This window comes from Amblyraja radiata, chromosome 5 (assembly GCF_010909765.2).
Source record: "Amblyraja radiata isolate CabotCenter1 chromosome 5, sAmbRad1.1.pri, whole genome shotgun sequence".
Lineage (NCBI taxonomy): Eukaryota > Metazoa > Chordata > Chondrichthyes > Rajiformes > Rajidae > Amblyraja > Amblyraja radiata.
In genome coordinates, this window is record NC_045960.1 from 36,776,900 (window position 1) to 36,793,821 (window position 16,922).

Sequence of the window (16,922 nt, forward strand, 5' to 3'; positions counted from 1 at the left end):
CCAATAGACATTTTTTTGCAAGCTTTAGAACCAATAGACATTTTTTGCAAGCTTTAGAACCAATAGAGACACTTTTTGAAAGCTTTAGAACCAATAGACATTTTTTTGCAAGCTGTAGAACCGGTAGACTTTTTTTGCAAGCTTTGGAACCAATAGACATTTTTTTGCAAGCTTTAGAACCAATAAACATTTTTGTGCTAGCTTTAGCACCAATAGACATTTTTTGCAAGCTTTAGATCCAATAGACACATTCTGCAAGCATTTTGGAACCACTAAGGGCATTTACATTTGAGTAGACATGTGTTCAGTGTTATTCACAGCTCAGAGAAACGTGACCCTCTGCCTTCCTCCATCTTGAAGAGACTGTGTGGCACACCACTTCCTGGTTTTATAGTTCCTCCCCCCTGCCGCCAGCGGGGGCAGTAGAGAGAATGGGGAATTTTGTAAAAACATTAATATCCCTGTCATTTTTAATCGACGGGAAAAATCCTCGGCACACATGCGGCGGAGGGGGGCTCTGAGCGAGGTGGCCAAAAATAACGGCCGTAGGTGGCGGCGTACTCTTGGAAATCGCAGCACAGATGGCCAAAACCGGTCAAGAACAGACTTTTAGTAATATAGATAGATACACAACGGTTTAAGTTTCATGACATACATTGTGTTACAATTGCTGCAGAATTAAAACAGTTCAACTAATCACAATTATCATTGTGCATTCTATTTTCCACATCACTCAATTTCTAGTTTTCCATTTCAAATTCTTTATCTCTTATAAATAGAAATCTCAAAACTATCATGAATACCGAACTTATCAATCATACTTTATATTATTTTATTATATACCTCCTTGTGCAATCTCTTCAGAAATTCTAGTTCAGCTTCTAGGTTGTTCAGCTGCTTTTCAAGGTCCATACATGTTGTAGTGGTAGCATCAACAACCTAAAATAAAAATAATGTCTGTTAATATCTGTTAGATATAAATAAATGTGTATAAGAAGATAGGGCCGCACGGTGACCTAGCGAGTAAATCAGTGGCTCAGGCAACATCACACAAAAACATTTATAGGTGACTAGACCAAGTGCAGACCCGTTGGTCTGCTGCCCCAACGCACCCGTTCCCTACCTGTCGCCCCCACGGGAGGCGTGGTCCTCCAACTCAAGCCATTCCCGAACGTAAGATTCCAGAACATCCCTTGATCCCTCAGCAGTGATCTTTAAAAAAAATTCCAATTGCACTTGCCTTGCGTGTTGCAATAGCAATTCGCCCTCCCCCTGCTAGTTGAGCCATTGTGACATCATCAGTTGAAGCTGGTCGATGTCAAATTCAAAGAATCATCAGTTGAAGCTCGTCAGTTTGAAATTCAAGGTATGTTGATTTAAAAAAAACTTTAATCAGTAATGTCGAGAAACAAAACATAAAATGTTCAGTGAATGTGATCTCTGCCTTGAGGGGATAAATGTGAATCAGAATATGAAAAATCTTGTGAAAGTTGGCATTTTCAAAGCTTTAATCGCGAATAACGTCAAATAAAAGATGAAATCTTCATTGAGGCTGGTCTCTGCTAGCTGAGCCATTGTGACGTCATCATTTGAAGATGGTGGTTTTAATTTCAAAGTCTTTGACTTTTTTAGGCTTTTAATCAGTAATGAGTAATGAGAAATAAAGCATGAAATGTTCAGATGTGATCCCGGCCTCGACGGGAAAAATATCAATCGGAATATGTAAAAATGTAATCGTTACCGTGTAGTGTTTTTGCGAAGATGTAAAGACAACCACACATATACACACACACATACATATATGCATATACACACGTACAAGATCAGACTTTTAATAAGTACTAGACGATGTGTGTGTGGGCGGGGGGGGGGGTGTGGGCAGGGGTGATTGTGGGGGAGGGGTGTGTGGGGGAGGGGTGTGTGTTGGGGGAGAGAGGTGTGTCGGCGGGGCGGAGTTGTGGGGGGTGGGGTGGAGGGGGGAGAGGGGGAGGGGGGAGATGTGGAAGGGGGAGGAGGAAGGAGAAAAGATGGGGACGAGCCATGAGGGAGAGGGGGGCATCACAGCGGAGGGGGGAGGAGCCAGCAAGAGGGTCCAGTGGGATAGTGGCTGGTATTGGCGGTGCGATGGGGACTCACAGCAGGTGCTGGCCACTGGTCGCTGGTCGAACTCCACCACCGGATCAGAGTCTCCGTTCTCCATTTGGTGACATTGCGACATTGACAACATCTCCGACTCTGGTCTGGGCAGAGTCTCAGACTCTGGTCTGGGCAGGGTCTCAGACTCTTGGTCTGGTCAAGGTCTCAGACTCTGGCTGGCAAGGTCTCAAGTCTGGACTGGGTCGGGTCTCTGATGCTGGGCAGCTTGGGGCTGGGCTGCTTGGGGCTGGGCTGCTGGGGGCTGGGCTGCTTGGGGCTGGGCTGCTTGCGGCTGGGCTGCTTCGGGTCCCTCCGAAAATTGTGTCTGGTTGGAAACCTCCACCTGCCACCCTCAGCTCCAGTAAAGACGCGATGGCGCAGGAAGGGGCAGACTGTCCCGGGTAGTGACAGGGGAAGAGACTAATCCGCGCGCGCTGACTGACTGGAGAAGAGATCGATTTGCATACGTGCGTTTTTTAAGATTTTTAAACCTCGCTAACTTTTACAACATTCCAATTGGAACGAAACTTGGTGAACTTGCAGCACAGAAGAACGGTGAGTGAACTGGCAAAAATCGTAGCGCTATCGCGAACCATTTTTGTGCAAATAGATAAACAGTGCAAACCGGAAGATAGCAAGATCAGAGTTTTAGTTATGTAAAATAATAATAAAAAATAAATATAGAAGAATAAAGATAGAAGATAGATAGATAGATAGACAGACAGACAGACAGACAGACAGACAGACAGACAGACAGACAGACAGACAGACAGACAGACAGACAGATAGATAGATAGATAAATAAATAAAATATAGATAAATAAAATATAGATAGCAGATAAATATATGCTATTTTGGGTTGGGACCCTCAGTCAGACTAATTGTATTAGGGGGAAGAATGCTGGAAAAGTGGTGGGGGCAGGACAAAGCCAGGCGAGTGAAAAGTGGATACAGATGAGGGGAATATTATGATGGGCAGGTGGGTGGACAAAGACCAGAGACTGCTGAGGTAACACCTGTGGCTGAGCTAGCAACTCCAGTTCAGAACTCGGTTGAAGAAACTTTAATCAATATGCTTGTATAAATTATTGAAGGGCAGTTTTTTTGAACTGCAGTGAATGTGTAATGGAAATGCCATTGCCACAACCTTTCTGGGGTTTCTACTGACTCTTCCACTAAAGTTTCTTTGACCAGATTCAAATGTAGATATCTGAATACTGAGCCTTATTGGATTGAAAAGGGTAAACAAGTACAGGCCACCTTGGGGAGTTACAGTGGCACTGCGGTAGTATTGCTGCCTTACACCCAGCAAGACCCAGCTTCGATCCTGACTACCGCTGCTGTCTGTATGGAGATTGTACATTCTACCCGTATCTGTGTTGGTTTTCCCTGGATGCTCAGGTTTCCTCCCGCACTCCAAAGATGCACAGGATTGTAGGTTAATTGTAAATTGTCCCTAGTGTGTGGGATTGTGCTAGTGTAACGGGGATCGCTGGTCAGCGCAGACATGGTGGGCAAAGGGGCTGTTTCCCTGCTGTATCTTTCAACTCTAAAAGCACTGTTTAGGATGGTTATGCAATCAGTAGGTATTTACTCTGGCTTAGCATGCAGGTTGGAAGATGGACAGTGGCAATTTACTTACTGGGCGGAATGCCTCAATTTCATCATCGGCCTTCTTCCGAGCCACAACAGTTTCTTCATATTTCGTCTTTATGATCTCCAATTCACCAGTCATGGCATCTCTTGCAGCAAATGTCATATCCTGTGGCAATAAAAGCAATATTTTTTATTATCTCGTGCAATAATATTTCTTCTGAATAACATCATTCGCATATTATTCTATCCTACAAATTGTTTACATTTTAACCTTTATAAAGTGATGACAATGTTGCATATTCTGCAGAATGACAATATTCGGGATTCATACAATTAATACCAAAAAAAACATGGTCTTGCTAAAAGAATAAAATAATCATATTATCATGGCTGGATTTTCCTCTAACTTGAACTTGCCTTCAGGAGTAATAATCTCATATTGCGTTAATTTATCCTATTTCCCCAGGTTATAAACAATTTAAGCCACAGAGAAAGCTCCAAACAATGTAACCATTTCAATCCAGAAGCCGTCCCTGCAGCAGTTAAAGGGGAAGCAGAAATTGTGGCTGCAATAGCTTCATATCTGAGACATATCTGAGTCCAATATATTTATTTCTGACCAGGGCAATGCTGACTTCATACTGCTAGCCACCTCAAGTGCCATGTAAAAGAGAAAAAATCAAAAATCAGCAGATTCTGGAAATCTGAAAGAAAAATGCTAGTAATACTCAGCAGGTCAAGCCGAGTCTGTGGGGAAAGAAACAGAGCCAACATTTCAGGCCAAAGACCCTTCATCACAATTGAGAAGGAGACAAAATAATCTTGTAAAGCTGCTGCGTGGGTGGGAGAGAGTGGATGTATCTGGTAGCGTAAAATCGGGGTGACCATGGGCATAAGCTGTAAACAAAGTTGGGGTCAGACAGCATATGTGGAGGGAAAAGGGCAGTCGAGGTTTCATATCAAGATCCTTTATCTAGATTCTAGACTGAATGAGTAGAGGGGAAATAGTCAGTATTGAATCACAGTATAGAAGTTGGGAGGTCATGTTGCAGTTGTGTAAGAATTATAAGAAGAGACCGAATTTAGAATATTGTGTTCAGTTCTGGGCACCATGTTATAGGAAAGATATTGTCAATCATGAAAGGGTTCAGAAAAAAATTACAAGCATGTTGCCAGGACTAGAGGGTGTGAGCTATAGGGAGTGGTTAAGTAGGCTGGGTCTCTATCCAATGGAGCGCAGAAGGATGAGGGGGGGGTTCTTATAGAGGTGTACAAAATTATGAGAGGAATAGATCAGGTCGATGCACAGTCTTGTGACCAGAGTACTACAGAATTGTATTGAATGTTTGACTGGGCATAAACAACGGGCATATCTGAGCCAACTAACAAAAGTTTTTTAAAGTATTTTCATGAATGAGGCTTGTTCCAGTCCCTGCAGAAGCCTCCACTCTCCTCCCCACCAGCACTACCTTATCATGGCCGAATGTATGAGCTGTAGGACCTGTTGCGGATTAGAGGCATCATCAATGATTTTAGATCTGGAATTGTACATTAATTTCCCATCTGAGCAATTGTTTATCAAGGTACACAAAAATGCTGGAGAAACTCAGCGGGTGCAGCAGCATCTATGGAGCGAAGGAGATAGGCAAAGTTTCGGGCTGAAATCCTTCTTCAGACTTTATCAAGGGTGAGCAACAGAAGTGGGTTGTATTTGACTGAATTTTGTACAATGAACCTGTAAAGTGTTTATTGTGAAGAATCAGTTACGTGTTACCCTCTGAGCTTTCATCTGATCAGCTAAATGGTGTAGATCACAGAGCTCTTCCTCATACAGAAGCCTCAGGCCTTGTGGAGGCAGACACTGACTCTTCAGAGTCTCCACCTCTGCCTCCAGAATCCGATTGTCCTGTTCCAAGTTCCGCACCTGCAAAATACACATTATTTAGGTTTAAGTCGAGGTTTAGGTTTATTATTTTCACACCTGCCAAGGTAAAGTGAATAGTTTTGTTTTGCATGCTATCCCAACAAATCAGTTATACCATACATAGCTACAACCCGTTCAAACTCAAGTACAAAGATAAAGCAAAGGGAAAAATAGTGTGTGCAGAATATAGTTCTCAGCATTGTAGTGCATTGCAGGGCATCAGTTCCTTAGACAAAGTACAATGTCCTCAATACGGTAGAGATGAATTGAACAATCCCCTAGCATTGCTTTACAATATAAAGCAGACAGCTGATGAGATTGTGGTAACACAAATCAATGTTAAGAGGTATGATCTTGATAGGATAGGACCTACTGAGATACTCCAGCACTTTGTGTCTATCTTTGATATAAACCAGCACTTGCAGTTCCTGTTTCGACACCATAACCCGGATAACTTGTCATCCATTTTCCAGATTATATAAAATAATTTTCCTGAGGACATAGAGTCATGCAGCATTGAAACAAGCCCTTCAGCCCAACTTGTCAAATAATCAGCCTGGTATTATAATGCAAGGGTAAGCTCCCAATCATTATCTAAATCGGAAGCAAATCAAGTCAGCAGTGCTAAGAAACTATCTAAACCAATTTGAAACCAGAGCAAAGAAGACATTTAAAATGTTGGTAGGGAATTTAATTCTCCCAGTTTTAAAATAATAGCATTGTTTCTCTTTAAAATTTTGAGGACATGAATGCTGGCTCCTACACTGTTAATAAATGAGGTGATCTCTCCCCCAAAGTAATTGTTAAGCTGTGAGATAATGGTTCTTCGTGCATTGTACACTTTTCACTTCACTGAAACCAGCGATGAGAGTTGATTAGGATCGACTGGATCCAACTCTGTAGGAGCACAAGAGGGAATCATTCATTCAGCCGACCACCGTCCGGCTGTTTTTAAAAAGAGCCATCAACTTAAATCCAAGTAGCGTGCTACCTTAAACTCCTCGGCTCGCAGACTGTACTTTGAACTCCACAGATAGGCACAAAATGCCTGGATGGAAAGGATGGATGATGTTTCGGGTCAAGACTCTTCTTCGATAGTTATTTGTCTCGGAGTGGTAATGTATATCTGATCTTATTAATCGCAGAAGCAAATATATTGATAAACGTACAGGGTGAAACCTTGTGCAACTTTAACTATCACCACCAGCAATCTGTTCCATTTTGTTAAAAAAAGTACTGAGACCAAAATGTTCATACGCGTCCCACTGTTGCAACTAAACTGAATGAACGACGATTGCATTTACGCAAGATTGAACATCCCGGCATTAAATGCAGGGTTACAGGATGCATAAAATGCATTGCATACGTAGAAAATAGGCACAGGAGTAGGCCACTCTGCCCCTTGAGCCAGCACCGCCATTCAATATGATCATCCAAAATCAGTACCCCATTCCTGCTTTCTCCCCACATCCCTTGATTCCGTCTACTACATGAGACCGGGCCCTACTGGCTCCCTGGCTATTTCAGAGACATGGCCCTGTAGCCAGTTATATCATTCCTAAGCTGTGAAGGACAAAAGGTCAGCTGGTTAACAACATTCCCATTGCACTTCCATGCTGCATGAGACAACATGCTTCCTCTCATAAGCAAAGCACCAGCCGACGGAAATAGTCGCAAGGAGGTTAATTAAATTTAATAAAATGCTGAATTATAATCAATGCAGGGACCAAGCATGCCAGTATTTGCTTTGTATTTCACAAATACCGCATGATATTGTTCCATTAGGACCGGCACAATAATACCAAAACTTCCTGTATATCTCTGTTTGCTTTGTTATCACCTTCTCCTAGCTAACAATGATCTATTCTACATATGTTTCCACATCGTATCTCTAAATCTAAACTAAACTAAGAACAGTTAATAAAGATCATAGAAATAAGGAACAGCGGAAACTGGTTTAAAGTTGTGGAGCAACTCAATGGGATAGGCAGCATCTCTGGATCGGGACCCTTCTTCAGACTGATTATGTTCTTTGCACCTTTAAATTTGGACATAGGTTTAGTGGAGTAAAAACTGTTATTTTTCTTAAAAGATGTTTGACATTTCTCCTTTAACATGCAGATGTAAGTTGCAGAAGAGTTATTGGCTGAAGTGGGTGTTGGTGGGAAAGTGCTGTTAAGTAGTTGACTTGTGTTTCGGACACTAGCTACCACGTTCAGCATTTCTTACCCTCTCGATGTAAGCAGCCAGCCTGTCATTCAGAATCACCATCTCCTTCCTTTCGTTGCTTCTTGTGCTCATGAATTCCTGATTTTTGGCGGTGGCGGCGTCCAGATCCAGAGTAGGCCCTGTAGCCAGGTATATCGTTCCCAAGCTGTGACAGACAAAAGGCCAGGCGGTTAACAACATTCCCATTGCACCTTATTGACAAGAGGCTCAAGTCAATCTCTTTATCTTTAACAATAAATGCTTTGTCCAACTCTTCTCCAGCAGTTGGGACATTTGGATTTCAGGCGTTTGGATTTCAGACGTTTACAGTACATATAAGATATTCGAGAGAAGGCGAGGCAGGATGGAATGGGGTGATACTGAAAGAAAACGAGCACCAACATCGGCGTTCCATACACCCACCCCCCTTTGAGCAGTGGAAGCAGAAACGTTAAATATATTTAAGTCTAAAATAGATGGTTTTTTAGCTGCCAAGGGGATAAGGGGCTACGGGGAGAGGGCAGGGATATGGACCTAGGTATGGTTAGTATAGTAAGACCTGAGTGATCTCCTGGACAAGTGTCGATCGCCTGGATTGGGGTCGGAGAGGAATTTCCCGGATTTTTTTCCCGAATTGGACCTGGGTTTTTATCCGTTTTTTTGCCTCCCCCAGGAGATCACGCGGTTCTTGGGGTGGAGAGGGGTGATAGCGGTATAAAGGGGAGGGTAGTGTCTTGTGTTCTGTGTCTTGTGTCTACTGTTTGTGGGTAAGTGTGTCTGTTTAGTGTTCAGCCATGAGCGAATGGTGGTGCGGGCTCGACGGACCTGGTGGTCTACTCTCGCACCTACTTTCTATGTTTCTATGTTTCTATGTTAAGCAATATTGCATAATCCTTCACTGTAAAAAAAAGCAAGTGCTAGAAATATCACATATATGTAACAGTCATTATTAGTTTAGTTTAGTTTAGTGATACAGCGTGGAAACAGACCCTTCAGCGCCCCGAGTCCGCGCCGACCAGCGATCCCCACACATTTACACTATCCTACACACACTAGGGACAATTTATACTTATACCAAGCCAATTAACCTGCAAACCTGTACGTCTTTGGAGTGTGGGAGGAAACAGAAGATCTCGGAGAAAACCCACGGAGGTCAAGATTCAAGATTCAAGAGAGTTTATTGTCATGAGTCCCAGATAGGACAATGAAATTCTTGCTTTGCTTCAGCACAACAGAATATAGTAGGCATGAATGCAGAACAGATCAGTGTGTCTATATACCATTATATAAATATATACACACATGAATAAATAAAACAGATAAGGTGCAAATAAACAGATAATGGGCTATTAATGTTCAGAGTTTTGTTTGAGTTGATTTTAATAGCCTGATGGCTGTGGGGAAGAAGCTCACGGGGAGAACGTACAAACACCTTACAGACAGCACCTGTAATCGGGATCTAACCCGGGTCTCCGGCGCCGTAGAGCAGCAACTCTACAGCTGCGCCACTGTGCCGCCCCTTAATAATAGTAATATAACACAGAAACAGGCCCCTTTAGCCCAACTTGCCCATGCCAACCAAAATGCCATTCCGATGTGCCTTTAAAATCCTAGTCATAGAGTGATACAATGTGCAAACATGCCCTTCGACCTAACTCGCCCACACCGGCCAACAATGTCGAGGCTACACTAGTCCCACTTGCCTGTGTTTGGTCCATATCCCTCCAAACCTGTCCAATCCATGTACCTGTCTAACTGTTTCTTAAACGATGGGATAGTCCCATCCTCAACTACCTCCTCTGGCAGCTTGTTCCATACACCCACCCCCCTTTGTGCGAAAAGGTTACCCCTCGGATTCCTATTAAATCTTTTCCCCTTCACCTTGAACCTATCTCCTCTGGTCCTCGATTCCCCTACTCTGGGCAACAGACTGTGCATCTACCCGATCTATTCCTCTCATGATTTTGTATACCTCTATAAGATCTCCCCTCATCCTCCTGCGCTCCATGGAATAGAGACCCAGCCTACTCAACCTCTCCCTATAGCTCACACCTTCTCATCCTGGCAACATCCTCGTAAATCTTTTCTGAACCCTTTCAAGCTTGACAATATCTTTCCTATAACATGGTGCCCAGAACTGAACACAATATTCTAAATGCAGTCTCACCAACGTCTTGTACAACTGCAACGTGACCTCCCAACTTCTATACTCAATACTATGACTGATGAAGGCCAAAGTGCCAAAAGCCTTTTTGACCACCTTATGTACCTGCAACTCGACCTTCAAGGAACCATGCACTTGTACTCATAGAACCCTCTGATCTACAACACTACCCAGCACAATAATATAGGCACAATTATAAAATCAGCTGGAATGTTTGTGTTTCGCCTTAAATAAACGGCAACTTCAACCCTTTAAAGCAGCTATCCATTACCTACAATATATTATGTTGTTGCAGTTTTGTGCGTAATATTTTCAATATACGAAAAACGAACAATGAGGAGAACTTTTCTTTATTATGGTTATGTGGTTGGGTTGTCATGTAAAACCATATATGATATAAGCTAATACTCAGGGTTGTGTCATATTAGCACTACCGATTTAATTCGCATCATTTGAGCTGTTTTTTGCAGCTGTTTACTTAACTAATTATTATTTTCTGGAAGAATTTGATATATTTTCAGAAGGAGGTTCCTGGTTTAAGTGATCAATGCCAAAGCAGAATTCCAATCCTACATGTAATTTAGGTTCCATGACCTGTAACGGCAATGCTGTCCGGATGTGTGATTGTAGACAATGCCATTCGGCTCTATTCCAGAAATTCCAAAAGTGACAGTAATAGAAAGCTGTGCACAAATCACTCATTAAATTAGAAAAGGACAATAGTTTTGACAGCATGATGTAAAGCTACAGTTAATGTTCCTGTCCTTTCTGGCAATGTACATCATTAACAGTACGAGCCGATGGTTCCTTGCTAAATCAATTCCCTTTTTTATGGCAGTATGAACAGAACTAAAATACCAAAATTTAAAAATTTCTTGACATAGTCGAACCACCATTGAACATGCAAGAAGCAGTTCTAATCGCATGTCAGTACTGACAATGTATTTTTGCGCCGGTAATCATAGAGATATTTCAAGAGTACATGTGACAGTAAAGCATTACAATTGAATTCCAGTTTAGATTGAGGATACCTGCAAAGACTCTTCCTCATGTGACCAAAGATATTATAAATAGATGTCAAATTTCGAGGTGCTGTCAGATTGTCAATCGTTATAGTTAACATCTCTGCTACAGATTCTCGCCATTCCTTTTCCAATGTTCGGAAGATCTCTCCAACAGAATCTAGTTTATGTTTTAATAGCCCGTAATTGAGAAGGCAGAAGCGGCAGAAGAATTAATCAATTACTTTCCCCGTGTCTTTCCGAAAGAAGGCACACAACGCCTGCGAGATGATTAGAGAATTAATGAAGGTCTACGTGAACATAGAAGTACAGTAGAGCACGGTAACAGGCCGTTTGGCCCACGATGCTTGTCCCGACCATGATGACAACTAAACTGCACATCTGCCTACACAACGTGCCGCGACAGCCGTTCCTGGCACAACCAGCACCCGTGTAGTAAAAACTTGGAGTCATGGTGTCATACACCAAGGAAACATGCACTTCGGTCCAACTTGTCCGTGCCGTCTTGATTACTACAATAGTAATGAAGTCCTATCGCAATTGCGCAAGGCCTTGCTGAAACTACTCCTGGGGAGTATTGTATGCAGTTCTAGTCCAAGAAACATCATATTTCCCATAATGTGAGTGTAGGAAAGACTCATCACATGGGTTCAAAAAGATGACAAGTTTGAGGACAGATTGAGTAAAATGGATCTGTATTCTCTAGAGTTTAGAAGACTGCTAGGAGATCTCATCAAAACAGGGGGGACACAATTTTTTGGCGGCCGGGCGCGCACGCGCACACACGAATGCGCGCGAGGCTTCGGAGGCTCAATCCAGTGTTAAATGCAGCTCAACTCTGCTTGTCTTGTCGGGTTAACCTACAGCCCTGCCTGGACTGATGGGACACCAGCTCTGCTTCTCCGCGCTAGCCATATTTCCCGCAAGTCAGGCAGGGCTGTAGGTTAACCTGGCGGAACATGCAGAGTTGAGCTGGGTTTTGCGCTGCTTCTCTGCGCTGGCTGTGGGCCTGGAGGTACAGCTTCTGTCTGACTCCCGACCTCTCCGGCCACACGTGGGGGGGGGGGGGCACTCGGGTGGGACCGGACGAGACAGGGCCGGTTAGCTGGGATCGATCCTGCCTTCGGATGAGGCGCAGGTCTCCTCCTCCAATCACCGCTCTCTATCCTCAGTCCCACCCCCCCCCCTACTCCTCCCTCCTCCAATGATCATGCTGAATCATCATGTCCCGCTCCCATTGCCTGCTGACCGACGTCTCTCTCGTCCAAACAGTGCCCTCGATCAGCAGTCCCACCCGGAAAGCGGAGATTTCACCGGGTTTTAAAATCCGGATTACAAAAACTTGGGGGGGGGGGGGGGAGGGATGTCCCCCACCTCTCAAAACAGAGGAGGGACCTGTGGCCCCCCCCGGGATTTCCGCCCCAGCATCAAAGTATACATAATTCATAAAGGACTCCGCGCTGCATGTAGGGTGCGTGGCAAAGGCATGGACGTCTTGGGCACGGTTTCAGAATAAGGATTTGGACATTTAAGACTGTGATGAGGAGACATTTATTTACTCTGAGCGCGGAGAATCTTTGCAATCATCTACCCCTGAGGGCTTTAAAGCTGCTTTTAGTTTTGCTTTCAACCCCAAAAAGGATCCATAGATTTCTAAACTTTAAGAAGTTTAGGGATGTGGGGATACTGCTGGAAAATGGTACGGAGGTAGATCATCCATAAGCAGTTCATAGATCCCAAGGGCCTACTCCTATTTCTTATGTTCTTATGTGAAAACATTAATACATCTTAAAAATAAATCAATGCACTTGTACTCTGCTTAGTGTTGATGTATTTGATACCAGCCCTCCGCATCTTAGCCCCATGCTTTAAGGAAAATACTTTGTTCACTCAGTTTGTCAGTTGCTGTGAAGAAAGGAACAAAATGCTGGAGTAACTCAGCGGGACAGGCAGCACCTCTGGATAGAAGCAATGGAAGACCCCTCTTCAGACCAGCATCTGCAGTTCCTTCCTACATATTTTGCCTGTTGCTCTGTTGGAATCTGGCACACACCGTTGTATCTGCTGGCGCTCTGGCAGCAAGAGTTCTGCCCAGTGCAAGGGAGGGTAGAATTATTCATTGATGCTTTCAAATAACTTTTGAAGTAAGTGCGAATGTGGGAAAATATAACCCCCTAGAATGTTTTTTCCAGAGTATGTAAAATTATTGTTCTTGCGATATTGCATGACATTCAACTCAATCATATAGTCGTTGTCGATGCTTCTGCCTCCATCTTCTCCCACAATTCTGCGATTATCAGTCTAGTTAAATCCTCCCGAAACCTAAGACGTGGTAATCAAAGAAAGCCTTATGGAATGTACTTGGATGTATTAATCCGTAACCCTCGAATGCACCTCATTCTGCCTTGTTTTTATTTTAAATCACCCTTTGGACTTTAGAGATACAGCGCGGAAACAGTCCCTTCGTCCAACAGTCGGCGCCGGCCAGCTCTCCTGCACAAATGTACATAAACCAATTACCGTACAAACCAGTATGCCTTTGGAGTGTGGGAGGAAATCGAAGCACCCAGAGAAAACCCACGCGGTCACACATTCACGTCCAAGCTTTAATGGTGGGTGGTGTGGGCATGGGAGTTTGTGTACTCCCATGGTGGGGAGGGAGTGGGAAGATCATGTTGGTGATTCCACTCGTCAATCGACATTAGTGGAGAGAGGAAGACAATCGACCGGCATAATCCACAATCCACGTTCGTAGGGAAGGTACCAAGGTACTCATCATGTGACACAAATGCACTCTAAATTACAATTCAATTCTGACTGCAGTGTTTGTTCACTTTAAAATGAATCCATATTGTAATTTTGAAATTACATTAAATTAATATTTGAATCAAACTGAACCGTTAAATGACAATCTGCAGTCCTAATTGGCTGACACAAAAGATGTGCTGTATGTATATAATTTGTATATATGTATTTGTACAAAATGTAGAAAATTTACAGCCTTCTGGATCAAATACAAAATACTTTCTTCCTTTCAATATTAGAGGGTAAAATGTGGCCAGCCATCTGCTCGTAATCAAGAAAGAGACTGGCAATTGAAAATACATCTGCATTTAAAAACGGACCAACTCTTGATTTCACTGTGCCATCATCTAGGAATTATTAGAGTCATAAAGTGATACAGTGTGGAAACAGGCCCTTGGGACCAACTTACCCACACTGGCCAATCTGCACTAGTCCCACCTGCGCATGTTTGGTCCATATCCCTAACCATGTACTTGTCTAACTGTTTCTTAAACATTGGGATAGTCCCAGTCTCAACGACCTCCTCTGGCAGCTTGTTCCATATACCCACCACACTTTGTGTGAAAAATATACCCCTTACGATTTAATATTCTCCCCTTCACCTTAACCCCATGTCCACTGGCCCTCGATTCACCTACTCAGGGCAAGAGACTCTGTGCATCTATCCAATCTATTCCTCTCATGCTTTTATTCATGAAATACTTTTGTTATAATTTGCATTGAAGTTGGCTCCACCCTCCCTCCTCCTCAGTCCCAGAATGCTAGCGTGATATAACTCAGGGCAAATGAACCGTGGAAAAGACCCAATGCATGAACGCATCATCTCCACCACTGCATTGTATTCACGTTGGATCTTTACGATTCACACTCAATTCTCTGTCCCCAAGAATAACTCTTAGTATATTTTTTGAACGTTTTGACCCAGTTGGCCTCTCGATTGTCAAAGACCTGTAAACAGTTATCACTGATATATTCAAATACTGTACATAATTCAACTTTCTAAAGATAACGCTATTTTAATGGATTGCCATTTTTTAACATCAGTCTTATCAAAGAAAGGAAGCCCTCAAGCATTTATGGGTGATCTATACATCATACGGGTATAGATCACCCATAAATCGATCCTGACTATGGGTGCTGTCTGTCCAGAGTCTGTACGTTCTCCCCGTTACTGTGTGGGCTTTCCATGTGTTGGATAGTGTTGGTGTACGGAGATCGCTGGTGGGCGCGGACTCGTTGGGCCGAAGGGCGTTTCCGCACTGTATCTCTCAACTAAAATGGCCTGTTTCCATGCTGTGCCTTGCAATTAGTCAAACACGAGAATACTCTCCAGGTCCTTATCAATATTAATGCCTTAAATTAAAACAGACTAATTATTTATTTTAATGCTGTTTACTTTGCTGAAATTTTCCTAGCGCTACACTAGTAAAGTACAGTCCATTAGTATGAAGATGTTTTCTGGTTTGACTGATGTTGGTGTGTTTTCTTTCTTTCACAGCAAATCATTTCTTTAAATATCTTCCGCAATCCATTTGGTTTACACACGAACGAGAAAGAATATAAAAAGCAATGAACTGTAGATGCTGGTTTACAAAATAAGAGCGGATGTGGAGAGGATGTTTCCACTAGTGGGAGAGTCTAGGACCAAAGGTCATAGCTCAGAATTAAAGGGCGTTGCTTTAGATGAGGAGGTACTTCTTCAGTCAGAGGGTGGTGAATCTGTGGAATTCGTTGCCACAGGTGGCTGTGGAGGCAAGTCAATGGGTATTTTTACGGCAGAGATAGATAGATTCTTGATTAGTACGGATGTCAGGGTCTACGGGGAGAAAGCAGGAGAATGGGGTTATGAGGGAAAGAAAGATCAGCCATGATTGAATGGCGAAGTAGATTTGATGGGCCGAATGACCTAATTCTGCTCTTATCACGTGAAGTACTGAAGTAACTCAACGGTTCAGGCAGCATCACCGAAGAACATGAATAGGCAACGTTTCTTCAGTCTGAAAAGAAGGTACCGCCCTGAAACACCTATCCAATGTTTCCAGTCTGAAGAAGGGTCTCGACCCGAAGCGTCACCAATTCCTTATCTCCAGAGATGCTGCCGTCTCGCTGAGTTACTCCAGCTTTTTGTGTCTATCCCCAGAGATGCTGCCTGAACCGCTGAGTTGCTACAGCACTTTGTGGGGGTTTTTTTTTAACTGAATTAAATAAGTCAGTTTCTGGTTCTCACCTTGTCATGCGACGTCCAAACAGTTCCGAGGCGGTCCCCCTGCCTGCCCGTGTCCAGTCTCCTGGTACATTTCGGTCGGAGGTGCGGTTCCAACTGGCGGAGCGTGGCCGCACTGTGCGGCGGGGCGGCGACAGGCTGGGCAGCCGTCCGCGGTATGAGGCACTGCTGGCAGTACATTCCTCAAAGTGGCGGCGGTACGAGGACATCCTTTCCGGGCTGCGACTCATCGTGGCGATCTGCTGACTGATCTTTCTTTCTGCGGCGACGACTCTCTATGTGCATCTCCATGAAGCGGCTTTTTATACACCCCATGCGATGCCAGATCAGCACATGGGACTGTTTGGAATGTTTTACCAATGCTCAATTTTTTGGGCTGGCCTCCCCTTTAATATGTGCCACAGTTGTGTGAAAAAGCACAAAAGAACGACGGTCTTAAAATAAAACATTGACGCCACGTTGATGTAATTACCATGCATTGAAGTGTGATCGCTCAGAAAGTGGAACATGAACGGTATTTATTATAGATGTTTCCTATTATAAATATATTTTTAACAGTTGAGGCCACACGTGTATGATATTAACGTACTTGATTTCTGTACTTGATTCGTTGTAATAAATAAAAAACTTCGCTATTCAGACAGAAGGGACAATGGAGTCTTGAACATAACACGAAGTGCTGGAGGAATACAGCGGCTCAGTCAGCATCTGTGGAAGGAATGGACCACCACGTTTTGGGTAGGAACCCAAAGAAGGCTGCGAAGACCAAGTCAATGGATATTTTATGACGGAGATTGACAGATTCTTGATTAGTATGGATGTCAGGGGTTATGGGGTGAAGGC

The 16,922-nt window shown here is 43.5% G+C and overlaps 1 protein-coding gene across 1 annotated transcript in view; it reads right to left on the reverse strand.

The window, feature by feature from the left end:
• LOC116973193 (desmin-like) overlaps positions 1-16,365 on the reverse strand; it is a 52,293-nt gene extending 35,928 nt beyond the window's left edge. The window contains exons 1-5 of the mRNA XM_033021028.1: positions 16,083-16,365; positions 7,886-8,030; positions 5,507-5,656; positions 3,779-3,898; positions 844-939 (exon numbers count right to left, since the gene is read on the reverse strand). Coding sequence (XP_032876919.1) covers positions 844-939; positions 3,779-3,898; positions 5,507-5,656; positions 7,886-8,030; positions 16,083-16,309 — 738 coding nt within the window. The 5' untranslated portion in view covers positions 16,310-16,365. The remainder of the gene's footprint in view (positions 1-843; positions 940-3,778; positions 3,899-5,506; positions 5,657-7,885; positions 8,031-16,082) is intronic.
• Between the last annotated feature and the right edge of the window lie 557 nt (positions 16,366-16,922).